Genomic DNA, 13,304 nt, shown 5'->3' with positions numbered 1-13,304 from the left:
ATGATGTGGGAGTATAAGCAGACAGCAGCAGGATCCACAGGAGCAAACATGTACATCTACAGGCAACACGGCTTCATTAGTTATAATCATGAACGGTCACTGAGATCACATTGGTCAGAGTTGATCAGTAAATACCACTTTAGCTCCCTCAGACCTGTGAGCTTCCTCACAGAGGTGATCAGCTGCATGTATGTTAGTCGCTGCATCACAGTAGGATGTTGTTCTGATCCGTTTACTGGAATCAAAAAGGTTTTTCTGCCACGTCATGTTTTTGTATTCAGGACATTTTTCCATTGCACAACCAGTGTCATTAATGTGTTTGCATTTTAAAACCTCTTCGATCATTACAGTCGCTCCCAAAATATGACAATGAAGGCACATTTAATTACCCCCTAAGTGGCTCAGTAGATAAATTTGAATCACATATGATTGGTGGAATTGAAACTAATAATTAATGATGGATATTTTGCTTATTGGTTGAACTCCACCCTCCCTTCAAAACCAGAATTTCTGAAAGTCAGTTATGTCTTTATGTATTTCTGTGTGCCACCCCCAGAATATATGAAAAATGTGTTCAACTTTGTTCAACTGAAATGTGAATAATTGGGATTTAAGTGCTGGTGTTTGTTTTCTGACTTTGTGCTGCGTGTTGAGTGATTTAAAAGAAAAGAATGAAAACATGAAACATGAGGTGAAGCACGTTTTCAGTCAGACTTTCGTTTGAATAATAAAACCCTGCTGACTTTACAGCTACAGGATAGGTGTGTCTCCTTCCATTCAGCATTAAGCTTTAACGCAGTTTTGCTCCCACGGTCACTTCCTGATACACCTGTTTGGCAGGTACGCAGGCACACTGCTGGCGCAACGGAGCCGCTGAGTCATGATCCAGTAGACATGGACGCAACTTTGGCGAAACTTTGACGCAACTTAGTTTCTTTTTTTTTTTTTTTTCCGTATCGTCACACAAACAGGAGCCGTTTTCACATCTGAAGATGCGTCTCCCGCTTCGAGGAAACCCGGTTTTGCTGCTGCTGTGGCTGCTCGGGGCTTCGGGTGAGTAAAGCGGCCGCGGCTCGGTGCGTCGCCGCGTCCCGACACCAAACCGTCCGCTCAGTTCTTCAGCTGTAAACATCAGATCCGCTGTTTGTTCCACTATATTTTGTATTTAAAGCAAGTTTTAGCTGGAGTTAAAAGTTCTCTGCGCGGTTCTCCACACGCGTAATGTCCCCCCAGAGAGAGTCCAGAGGAGGCAGGCCTGAAGGATCAGAGCGACCTGCGCCATGTTCGGTTCAGCTGATCAGCCGCGTCTCAATCCAGCTGGTTCCGATCAAATGTGTTTTAAATCTAATTTAGACGACCACGTTTTTAAATATCAGACACATTAGGCTGTGGTGGACTCCACCTCCTCCAGCTGAACTCTGTTTACCTGTCAGCTAATGAGCAAATACCCGCATGGAGACATCAGGGGTCCATTAGGACTGGACGGACCACCAGCATGATCCTCCCCAGGACCATCACACCGGGTCTTGTGTTCCAGTTGAAGATGTAGCATGTTGGATAAACCTGGCATTGGGACATTAAGTTTTTCTGCTGTATACACACTGCTTAACTAATTCATTAGACCACAACCCAGAGTCAGGTTTACGCCACAGCTGCTCTAAATCAACAGCATTGGTAATTACAAAATGAATTTCTTATGTTTCTGTAATGGTTAATACACCAGTATGTAGAAACTCTATAAGCAAAAGGACATTTTTAATACTAAAACATAATTATTTTTGTTATCCATGAATTTTCTAATTTACTGTTTGACAAAAAAAATGAAAAAAATAGAAAAACACATTATAAATTCTTGATTAGGATTTTAAATTATAGTTATTTACTTTCATTCCTGAACAGAAAAATTAGTTTTAGTGGTTGAATGTGATGCTTGAATCATTTCTGACTTCTCAGAGAAGCCCAGTGACTCAGACATAATAAAGTGAACTCGGTTTGAAATTCCTCCGTCCTGTTCAAAACGCTAAAACATCAAGAGCTGAGTGGCGTTAAAGCACTTTATGGTGCTGGAGGGTATATAAGGTGCTTAACAAGCTAGACAGGTGGTCTAATACATTTGTTAAGCACTGTATGTATATATATATATGTGAAAATTACAGGAATTTTCACCTCGAATAACCCTGATTTGAAAAGTGTAATCATGTTAGAGTGATTAGGGTTGCACACAGATGTTTAAATTCTGAATTCTTTCTCATGTGGTACATGTGGAGAAGGTATCCAAAACAGTTTATGTTCTTTGGATATCATTCAGATCTAGTTATCACTCAGAGCCTTGTGTTGCTGATATGAGTGGTCAGAGGATTAAAGTCGTGATGCTTCCTGCAACAATCGCTGCCGACAAAGTTCCTGTTTTTGCTCAGTGCTACATACGACCGGTGTTGTGTTTCTTCTTGCAACCAAATCCTCCCTTTCAGTGTTTCTCTTCTGCTCCTCGCTCATTGTGCACATGTGGAGCCTGGACGTCGACAAACTCTGTTTCTTGTGAATTCAACTCGGGTCATCTGGGAGCTCTTAAACTTGGACTAAGTTGTGTTCCATCAGAGAGACATACTTTACAGATTGGTCACAGAAAGCAAGAACTGTGCACGATGTGTTTGAGTTCTTATTTCACGTCACACTTCCTGTGATGAGATGTTGCTCAAGCACAGATTACAGCGTTGATACTGAAATGAGATCCGGTGCAGCTTCAGTTTTGGTTTTTTATCAATCTAAGGAGGAAATATCTCAGTTAGTGTAAAAGGAAACACAAAATTCACAACAACAAAAAAAACATCCTCAGTTCTGCAAAAGGTTTATTCCGCACCATCAGTGATGGAAACACCTTTTACGAATTAGTCCTGACATGCTGAACATTTAACACGACTGACTTGTTTTGACTTTCATCGGCTTCACCCACTTGTCCGATCTGTTAGCAGTCAACGTTGCTGCGTTCCCATTCACATACTGCTTCTTGTTACTGTACTTCCTGCAGCTGCCCCTACAAAGTACACGGTGTGCATGCAGCTGGGACATAACGCTTCGACACCACGCTGCGACTAAACTTGGACCGTTGCAGTTTGTAGTGACAAATGAGCTGTCGTCGCTCGGTGCTCTTTTGGTGGCTCGGGCTTGTTTATGGACCCTCAAGTGTGTGACATAACTGTGCAGAGGATTGTGGGTCAGAAAAGCACGCTGCCGTGTACAGCAGGACATCCAGTTATTTTAGGCATACTGCATTTGATATACTAGAACTTTTTCTAGCGTTTGAACACAGGCCTGATTTTATTTCTGGCTGCTTCTACTCTTTTTTTTTGTTTGTTTAATGTCGCCTGTAGCGCCCCCTTCTGCCCACGATACGCTGTCTTGATTATTTACTGCAGAACAGCCAATGGAAACTTGTTTGCACTTTCAGGCATGACGACTCCCTGTGTCCTCCTTTGTGTTTTTGGTTTAGTAACGCATGTGTTTGACACATTAAGGGGACGTCTGCCTGCTGACATCTACAGAAACAGACACGGCTCATAATAACGATAGGCCGGAGTAAGAAACCAGGCTTGGAAAGAGGCTGACAGCTGGTATGCAGTGAGTTAAGAGCACTGTCTTTTTGCCAAGTACATTACAAACATGGATGTAGACTGTGGACTCCCCCTCTCTCTTTCTAAACATCTGGCCTTTTTTATTGTCGGAGGGGGAAAAGTGAGAGATGCACCCGGTAATGGAAACTCTTGAAATAACATGAAAACCCAGGGGAGTGGTGTCATGCTTCCTCTTCGTTTTGATAAACACACAGTTCGCCCGATGTGCAATGTGTCTTCCCGGACGTCTGTAAACAAATGCAGCCCGTTTCTCCCACCAGGGTCACATCAGGACAGCTCGGAGACGATCACAGTAAGATGCTGTCCTCGCTTTTTTTCCCCCCTCTCTCAAATAAATGTCCAGAAAGCGGGTGTCAACAGGAGCATTGATGAGCTGCCAGCGCTCCCGTCCCACCACTAATTACTAGTTTGTCAGCATCTATCATGTCTTCAAGTTCAAGAGCGGTTCAGCTTTCAAGGCTCCGCTGCTCGATTTCCACTTTTATGAAGAGATAGCTTTGTTTGCGTCGTCGACTCGCTCACCCCGAGCTCTTTGTAGATCAATCAGGCTGATCGCATGAGATCTCTTCTGCTCCTTTGTGGAGGATAAACTTTGTCCTTATCACAGCTGTTGGAGTCTCTAATTTCACCCGTAGTGTCAGTCTAAGATTGGTTGTGTCTGCTGATTGCTGGGTTTGTTTAGCTCCTCGGAGGAAAGGCAGTTTGAGGCTTTTGAAATGGAAAAGGGCTTTTTATGCCCTGAAACAACAATGTGTTAATGTCAGCGATGTTGATACGGAGATACAGCCAGTTTTCCATGATTGCTTCATACTAAAGGCCAGGGGGACGCTGATGATTAAGATGAAGTCTTTGTTTTTATTTTGCACGCCAAGGACTGGGATTGGTTTAGTCTGAAATATCCCAACAACTGTCAACAACCCCCACGAGGTTGACATTTGGAGTTCAGACTGAAGTCGTATATCTGGAATACAATTTGCTCGATGTGCTCAGGGTCCCCACGGGATCGTTTCTAATTACTTTGGTGAGCTCCTAGACTTGCCAGAGTCCGGTAAAAAACGCTCACATGTTTAGCTAAATGGCTTGACATCTACTGGAGAACATTGAGTCGAGGCCTTCATGGTTCCCAGAGGATAAATTCTTTACACGTTGGCAACCGTGTTTCCTTTAGGTAGATGTTTACTGTTTTAGGTGAATTATCAGCTGTTGGATAGGTTGGTGTGGAACCTGCTACAGGCTGACTTTGGTGATACTGTGGACTTTTTAAACAGGACAACATCAACCCAAACCTTGGTCGTGCTGTGGGTTTATTAGCAGATACCAGCAAGCGTGTTAGAATATTTAGCATAATCTCCACATGCTTTCATATCTTCGTGGTCTGAATAACTGATGTGTGTCCAGTGACTGTGGAAACTCAAACAAGCACTTTTCTTGGTTTAAAAAAAAAAAAAAAAAGCCATTAGAGTTCAGTTCTTGTTCATGACCACGGTTGAGCAAGCTCCTAAGCAGCATTTCTAGCGGCCCGGACTCCTCCAGCACTCCTTGTGAAGTGATAACAATGAAAACACATCCACAGCGACACGGCGGCTTATCTGCAGCTGAAGCCCTGACAGACAGACAGACAGATGTGCGGCATGTCTGTCAAACTGAACAAGAGAGGCTGCTGTAGGAGAGTGTCACTCTAACAGAAGACTGTGCTGTGCTTTAACTTTCATGCCATCACGGTTCGAGCACATTTCTAGATGCTATCAGGTTTTTTATTTACTGTTGCGCTCAAAGTGAATGCTGTCACTCACCGTGTGTCCTCCTTTCTCTGTTTGTTTCCGCTCTCTTTCCTCCTTAACATGTGACTCCACTCGTATCGCATTTCACCTTCTTTCTCACTGACCTCTTCCGTCTTTGTTCTGTTCCTCCTTTCTAATATTTCCCCTGCAGCTCCTTCCCTGGTCTCCTCCATCACAGTGAGCACTCCAGCAGAGCTCCATGCATCTAGAGGCGACACCGTGGCGTTGTCCTGCACGTTCACCTCCACAAGTAGGCCAACCAGTAAGATGACGGTGGACTGGTCCTACAGGCCGCAGAGCGGAGGCCCGCCGCAGACGGTGAGTACCGATCCCTGTTAGAAACAAGACTCGACAATAAAAACTGTTAACATGAACGTACAAGATTTATTCGAAGCCATATAATCAGCCCATTAAAATGTATTGATCATAAACAATCTGGGCAACAAGTTTTCCATAAAACGTGTGTGTGTTGACATTTATTTATTCTGGATAGATAAACGTGTGAGAGGACATGAAGGCAGACGGCGTACAGTCGGCTCGTGGTGACAGTAATACTTTGTTTGTGACAGAAACATGTAATGATTTCTATAAAATGATTTTTAATACAATGAATGAGACCGTTACTGTTGTGTTGTTCTTCTTAAATGACTTTATAATGTCATTTGTTTTCTTCTTCTTGAGGCAGAAACTGATTTTGTTCCACAAACTATTCATCAGTTTGTTTATTCGTGGCTGGTTTTGTGAGCCTCATATTTAAGTGAATGTAAACTGAACTGAATCAGGAATTTTAGGGAGAACAGTGGTGGACATTTTGCATTATTTTGTCAATTTCTTTTTCTCCATTGGATTGACTAAAAACTGTCTTGGTTCTGTCACACAAACAACAGAACAACAAAAGCCTCACCTCGTATGTGAATGCCTTCATGCATATATACACACATGAATATATTACATTTCTGAATGAAACAAGGCCAGCTGACGTCATGGAGATTCAAAACAAAAGACTTCTCTCCATTTTTCTCTTGTAGATGCTAAAAGTTTAGTTTTTTTGTTCTGCCCCCTCAAGTTTTTTTTATTGGTTGGCAAACAACTGGTTTTGCTTCCAGCTTCTTCTACTCTGTTTATTACAGCGACGTGTGGCGTAGCCTACAGCGCCACCTTCTGACCACACGACACAGCCTAGAGGAGGATTTTCTTTTTTCCATTTTTGGGACAGTTTAATGTTTGTTTTTAAATTTCCTAAAACGCGTATGGACCTTCCAGGCCACATGGCGTCAGTTCCATTCTGTTTCTAACCCTGACAGACTGTTTGTTGTGTCGGCATGTGACTGTCATGTGACTTACTGCTCTGTACAAACCTGACTTGTTTGAATATGCGGTTGCTTTATTTGCATTCAGCTTGACTTTTGGTTTCAGAACCTCCCCGTGCACCTGCTGTGACAGCGATAATGTCCTAAAGCAAACTCAGCTCGGCCTCCGTTATAACATGGACACTGTTTGCACCAATAACTTTGATCTCCCAGTCCACCCTTTGTGTCTTTCCAAAGCTTCCCCAGTAGACTGTGGCTGGTTAGCTACCTTAAGACCTCTTCCTCTGTGATGGTGCTGCGGTCTCGTTTGAAATGTGTTCAGATGTGTCCGTCCCAACCCATAGCTGCACTCAGTCCTCTAACCCAGCACACTCCGGCTTGGGTTTCACTGACCAGTCCACAAACAAATGCACCGCATAATTTAAGAAGTTCCATTTGTACTTGAAGATAGCCATCATGTGTGGTTCTGAGTAATAGCATTTTGGGCTGTCGGAATCCATACTGTGGTAGCTGCAACCCTATATGCAATCATTTCCTATAGGAGCACTCAGCGTTAAGTGGAAGCTAATGTTCTGTGGCTCTGCTGATATGGAGTGCTGTTGGTTCAGTCATTAAGATGCAGTTGTTTGGTCTCAAAGAGTGCCGGGGGGAGGAGCAGGGAAAGCATGTTTTATGACATGGTGTGTGCATGCACGTGCGTCCGTCAGCAGATACCGTTGTGTTACCTCACAGCAATCAAAAGGTGTGTGTGTGTGTGTGTGTGTGTGTGCTGCTACCTGAGGAAAGGACACACCAGGACTACTAACGGTCTCATTTAGCCAAGCCCGACTGGCTTCCTTCTCTTTGTCAGAGATAAATAATAAGTGGCAGTTTCTTGATACGACCCATAGATGGAACTAAGTCTGGAAGTTTCTAATTTCTATTCCTCAGCCTTCATTTACTTCCCATCCAATTTCATTAGCAGTTTTGGCTGCTTTATTGGCCTGTGTGTCCCCGGTCGTATATCACACTGGGAGAGACCATGAATAAGCATGTGAAAACCTCTATCAGAAAATATAATTTTGCTGCCAAAGCTTTAGTGTCAATCTGAATTGCTGCAGTGCTTCAGTGGCCTGCATAATTACCTCAGTCCTGATGAGAATTAATTTTGTGGATTGGAGAAGAGAGGCTGGATGTTCAATCAAATACCAGTGGAGGCTGATGGTAATTGGAGGATCTGGCAATTGAATTCTGCTGAATAATGCTAAATTTAAATCTATTATGATGATCTAACATTTCAGGCATTGTTAAGTTTGTCAAGTCAGTAGAAGCTTTTGTTTCGAATGCCTCACATTTGTGGTGTAGGTGGTCCCGGTGGAGAACCGTCCCTCGTCCTCAGCCATGTTGCGGCGCTTCTCATGAATTTAAAAGGACCGCTGGGTCTAATGTTTGTTTCTCGCAGCCTCTTACGCAGTCGCTGACTTCAAGCTGCTCTCATGTAGGCTGAGCTCTGCCAAGTCCTCAAATGATCAGCTGTGTATGAATAACAGTGCACAGGGATGACTGGCTTTATCTCTGCCAGGCCCACAATCAGTCTCTCAGAAAACATTGCTGACAGACAGGCTTGTAAAACCATAAAACTGTATCAGTGGCAGTGATTGTTCAGGTGGTTCTGTGTTTACTTTTGCTTCTTTTTCTTTTTTTTTTTCCCTCCTGAGTTTATTGGAAAGCCACACACAGTTATATCCTTGTTGACACTGTTTCTGGTGTTTTACACACTTCAGGCAGTAAATGTTTCAGCTTCACACGACTTGTACACATTTGCATATTCGTGATTTAAGAAGTAAATACTGCTCTGCGATAGCCCCGACACGCTCCAGTTGGTGAAGGACATTTGAAGACGTTATAAATAAGTCTGCTTGTCTTTTACTATTTTAATGCTTAAACTGAATATTACACATTGTGCATGTTTTTCATAGTTTGCTCTGCTTCTGTTATTTTGGACATTTGCAGCTAAAACTTCTATTAATACACTTAATAATACTTGATTATGATTTATATTACTACTCTATAGCTGACGTTTGTGTGCTTCACCAGTTTTTGGGCGACGCTTTTAGGTTTTGTGGTTCAGATTTATTGCAACAAATAACTCGAGGAGGAATGCACAACTAGAAATAAAGCTAAAATTGTAATAATAATAATAAACTTTATTTATAGAGCGCTTTTCAAAACACACTACAAAGTGCTTTTCAATAAAATACATTTAAAATTTAAATAAAATAAGCACACAGAACAATGGAAAGCACACAAAACAGAACGAGAAGCTATAAAACATAACTTAAAACTTACCTAAAATCAGGAAAAGCTCTCTGATAAAAATGTGGAGTTAAGGACTTAAAAGACAGCACAGAATCAGCCGACCTGATTTCCTCGGGCGGGTCAGTCCAGAGCCTCGGCGACATCTCAAAAAGGTCCATCTATCTCTTCTCACATACTCTAGTCTACTATTATTGTTATTTTTATCTGTATTGGCTTAAAGAGTTTGTCAAATTTCTGAATCGTGGCATTATTTTACCTTCGCTCTAACAGTAGATTGTACAGACGGAGGTCAGATTGAGGCACGAGGTTCCAGGAGTGTGTTATCTGACACGAGCGCCGAGCAGCTAATCGATTTTACATCGAAATCAAGATTTAAACAATGCAATTAGCAAATTGCAAAGGTTGCAATTCGCAGTACACATTATGCAGTGACCCAGGGTTTGAACCATCGTGCACATCGTTTACAGATTCATGCCGTCCTCCTGTCACACGTTTGATTAGACTTCATGTGGCAGTCACATCGCATCACATGTTTTAAAAGTAAGAAACTGTGAACTGAAGCTTCTCTTTAAAGTATTATATTGAAAATTAACTCACAGTTTTGGTATCTGTCAGAAAAATCCTAATGCGATTTTCCCCCCAAATTTCCCTGTTGGATTCTGCGATGAGAGCGAAGGCATCATCTCTGCTGCTGGCCTTCCACGTGTCCCCCAAGGCTTATTACTGGTGCAAGCCAATGATCTCCATCCACTAGAAACACTTGTGCCTTTTCAGAACTCTTCAGGTTTAATATAGAAGCAGCTGCACAAATTGGCAAGATGCAAAGTCACCCGTCCAAGAAATCGCTAACTGCTTTTGCTCTGCTTCGACGGCCATGCGGCTCTGATTTTATCCTGCGAATAATCTCAGAGCATCTTGACGCGTTTGCTTCTCGTCTGATCCAAACAGTCCGAGGCGTGCTTGGGAAGACTAATGTCCACAATACATGGCTGCTCTCTAAAGGGATTTTTTTTATCTTAATACGAAGGTTGCTGATCTGGTCTAGTGGAAGTTTCGTCCTACTTGCAATCACTAATCGCTTGTCCTGTTCCTGTTTCTGTTTACATGTGTTAACCTTCAAGTCTGTGATTACTGGTGCATCATAAAACTTTCAATCGAAACACAAATTCTACACTCGGTTTACTCTCGGTGACTCACGCGCGCTGTAGTGTTCCCACATTTTCATTCCCCCTTCTCCACCCACTCGCACAGCGCACTCATGCTCTGGATGTCGTGTTTCGAGGAGGTCTGGGTCGGCCCGACGTGGGAGTAATGAAGGGATTGAGTTTGTTGTTGAAAACAGACTGATGTGGTAAATGTTAAAGCGAAGGGTAAATTCGGAATGTAAATTTTCGAGACACCTGCAGATTTATGCGCGCAGGAATGTCCTCTGGCTGTTGCTCCGTCACATTTTTATTCATACTTCTTAGATTGAAAACGGAGCCCTCTCCGCTCTGCCATCAACAGCATTGCCAAAAGAAAATGTGCCGCCACCATCTGTTGCTCCAGACAAGTTAGATTTAGAAGTGATGAGTTTCATTCTGTGCTCACGGAACAAGAAAACTCATCATTGATTTACACATTTTAGGTGTTACTCTCACTATACATGTCAGAGAGCGAGTAAAGCTGCTCATGACTCGTTTCACTTCACTGTACGATAACGAGAATTCATTTTCCGGTCATTGGGGTCGTGCAATTTATGATCCCACCCATCTGTAATGAACTTAGTTTATATTTGCATTAAATTATTTTACTAACCTTTTGTTTTCTCCCTCCAGTTCTTCCACTTCTCCTCGAAGGCGTTCCCTCCTCTGGACGGTCAGTTTGCCGGTCGTATCCGCTGGCAGGGCAGCCCGGCGCGTGGTGACGGCTCCATCTCTCTGCTCAACGCCACGCTGCATGACAATGGGACCTACACGTGCTCAGTCAGGAACCCTCCCGACGTCCACGGATCCCCGACGTCACACTCGGTCCTCACCGTCACGCCCAAGAGTAAGCGCTGCACAAGCTCACGCGCAAAATAGGTGTTGAAACTCTTTGTCCGTACGTTCCACCGTGTTCGTTTCCTCCCGTGTGCATGTCTGAGTCAAATCCTAATGATGTAAAGCAGACACCATTTTTGATGTAAAAATCACATTTAACTTAAAGCTCTATCAGCGGTTCTCACTATTATCTGTGGACCGTGTTCCTGCAGAGATGGGGCGGAGTGGACAAGCTTTAAAATTCCACTGCTACATGTTTAAAGACAGCAGACTAATCCAAACATCCATGCAGTATTTGTGTGAGCATGTCATCACGTCAGAGTTTTGCCTCGCACGCTGCCTCGGCTCAGCATGACTGGAAACTAACTCATCAGATTTGCTAACTCACCCTGAGTTCGACTGACACCACTGTGCAGAAAACATCTAACTCCAGCACAACTACAGCTCACTAACTAGCACATCACACATTGTCTGTTTATTTCCTATCTGGCAGCAGTTGCTAGGCAACCAGGAAGTCGTTGTAGGAAGACAGCGGCATGCAGCGTCCCGTCGTATAGCGAACTGTTATTGCTTTGGTAGAGATGAATAAAGAGCACATAGCTGACTAACTAGTGGACTGTAGGGGGGCTGGTGGGCTGATGTAGTGCAGAGTCAGGCTAGCTGTTCAACTGGATGCTTTTCTGAATACACGATTGTTTTGTCTTGATGTAGTAAATGTCACGTTGCCACCGCTGCGACCAAGAGCAGAGCGACACTCGTAGAGCTGCTGTCATCTGGTTTATCTGGTTTATGTGTCCAGAATAGAAGCAGATGGTATTAAGACCTGAGTCTGTGCCATCTGAAGCCTGATGACCTCACATTTGCTTCCTCCTCAGTGCCCAGCATTCGCTTCTCTGACGTTGCCGTCCTCCTCGCCTTCGTCCTCCTCCCCTCCGGTGTGATCACGCTCATCCTGATTGGACGCATGTTCTGCCCCAAGAAACAGCACAACCAATCCAAGGCCTACAGATCACCCATCGAGGTCACGGAGGGGTGAGTGGATTTATTCTACCAATCACCGGGGTGGGCCTCCCGGGGATCACGATAGTCACGGCAGGCTTTGATGCTCGCAGATGTGCGTCAGAGTTGCTAATTTGATAAAGGTTAAACAAGAATTTAAGTTTGAGCTGAGCGTTTGATTTCAGCAAGGTCTGCGTGTTGCGGGAAGCTGCTATGAATCAGCAATGAGCGTGCAGTTGGCCGATCTACAGGTCGGGTTGTAATGCGGCACCGTTAGTGGCTGTGATTCGAGGTCACGCAGCAGCTGGTATTTGCTCTTTTGACTGGTGTAATAAAGGAACATAAAAACTGAACAAGCCACTGCTCGTTAAAACGGCAGTGACTCATATTTACTTTGGGCTGTTCAGGTATTACATTTATTGTGTTTGAAAAGTTTTATGATTTATGTTGACTATTGTGTAGTATTTGTATTTGTTTTTGCTTTTATTACTTTAAGGCGTCCGATCTAAATCCTTTTTTTTTGTTTGACCTGCATTGTTCTCCGTCGTTGGAATTCCCAAAACGATCACAATGTTTTTAGTGAGAGAACTGTCCGGCTTTTTCAAAAATATCTTTGCTTCCTTGCTGAGAGTCAGATGAAGAGTTTGATACCACAGCCACATAAAAAATGGAGAAAAGCAAGTTAGCTTAGCATAAACACCAGGTAAGAAACAACTGCGACACGACTTTTTATCTACAGTGAACCCATAACATATGTAAACTATTGGTGGAGTTGATGTGCTGCAGAATGTAAACTCTTACCGGCTACCCTGCAGCAAAAAAACACAGTAAGCTTTCATTTTTTGAGCGTTGTGTCTTCAGGTTTTACACCCAGCAGGACGCTGTGAGACAGAGTTTGTGTGTTATTGGTAAGTTAACGTCTGCAGACTACAGTAGACCCTGTCAGTGATAGTGTTACTAAGCAACCGTCAGCTGATGCGGGCAAAATAAATCCAGACAGGCAGATCAACAGCCCGTTTGCTAAGTAGTCATTTATGTAGGCCAGTAGTTTAATTTTTAAAAATAATTCCGGCCCCTTCTTTTTTTTTTAACGGGGTTGCCCAACCTTTTTTTAAAAATATAAATAGATGACTGTTTATTTTTATGTTTAATCTCTGCAGCACATACACTCCTGCACAGCTTAGGCCTGGTGACGCCAGTTTGTTTGATTATAGTGGAAGTCAGCGTTCATTCAGAGTATCCACGGCTTTAAAGAGACAAACT

General features: G+C 43.3%; 1 protein-coding gene across 1 annotated transcript in view; it reads left to right on the top strand.

Moving 5' to 3' along the window:
• Positions 1 to 754: 754 nt before the first annotated feature.
• The window catches only part of mpzl3 (myelin protein zero-like 3), a 15,004-nt gene continuing 2,454 nt past the window's right edge, over positions 755 to 13,304 (top strand). The window contains exons 1-4 of the mRNA XM_008299979.1: positions 755 to 1,053; positions 5,565 to 5,731; positions 10,839 to 11,052; positions 11,918 to 12,074. Coding sequence (XP_008298201.1) covers positions 993 to 1,053; positions 5,565 to 5,731; positions 10,839 to 11,052; positions 11,918 to 12,074 — 599 coding nt within the window. The 5' untranslated portion in view covers positions 755 to 992. The remainder of the gene's footprint in view (positions 1,054 to 5,564; positions 5,732 to 10,838; positions 11,053 to 11,917; positions 12,075 to 13,304) is intronic.

This window comes from Stegastes partitus, unplaced genomic scaffold (genome assembly GCF_000690725.1).
Source record: "Stegastes partitus isolate 25-593 unplaced genomic scaffold, Stegastes_partitus-1.0.2 Scaffold32, whole genome shotgun sequence".
NCBI classification, from domain to species: Eukaryota; Metazoa; Chordata; class Actinopteri; family Pomacentridae; genus Stegastes; species Stegastes partitus.
This window is presented reverse-complemented; position numbering and strand designations above follow the sequence as displayed.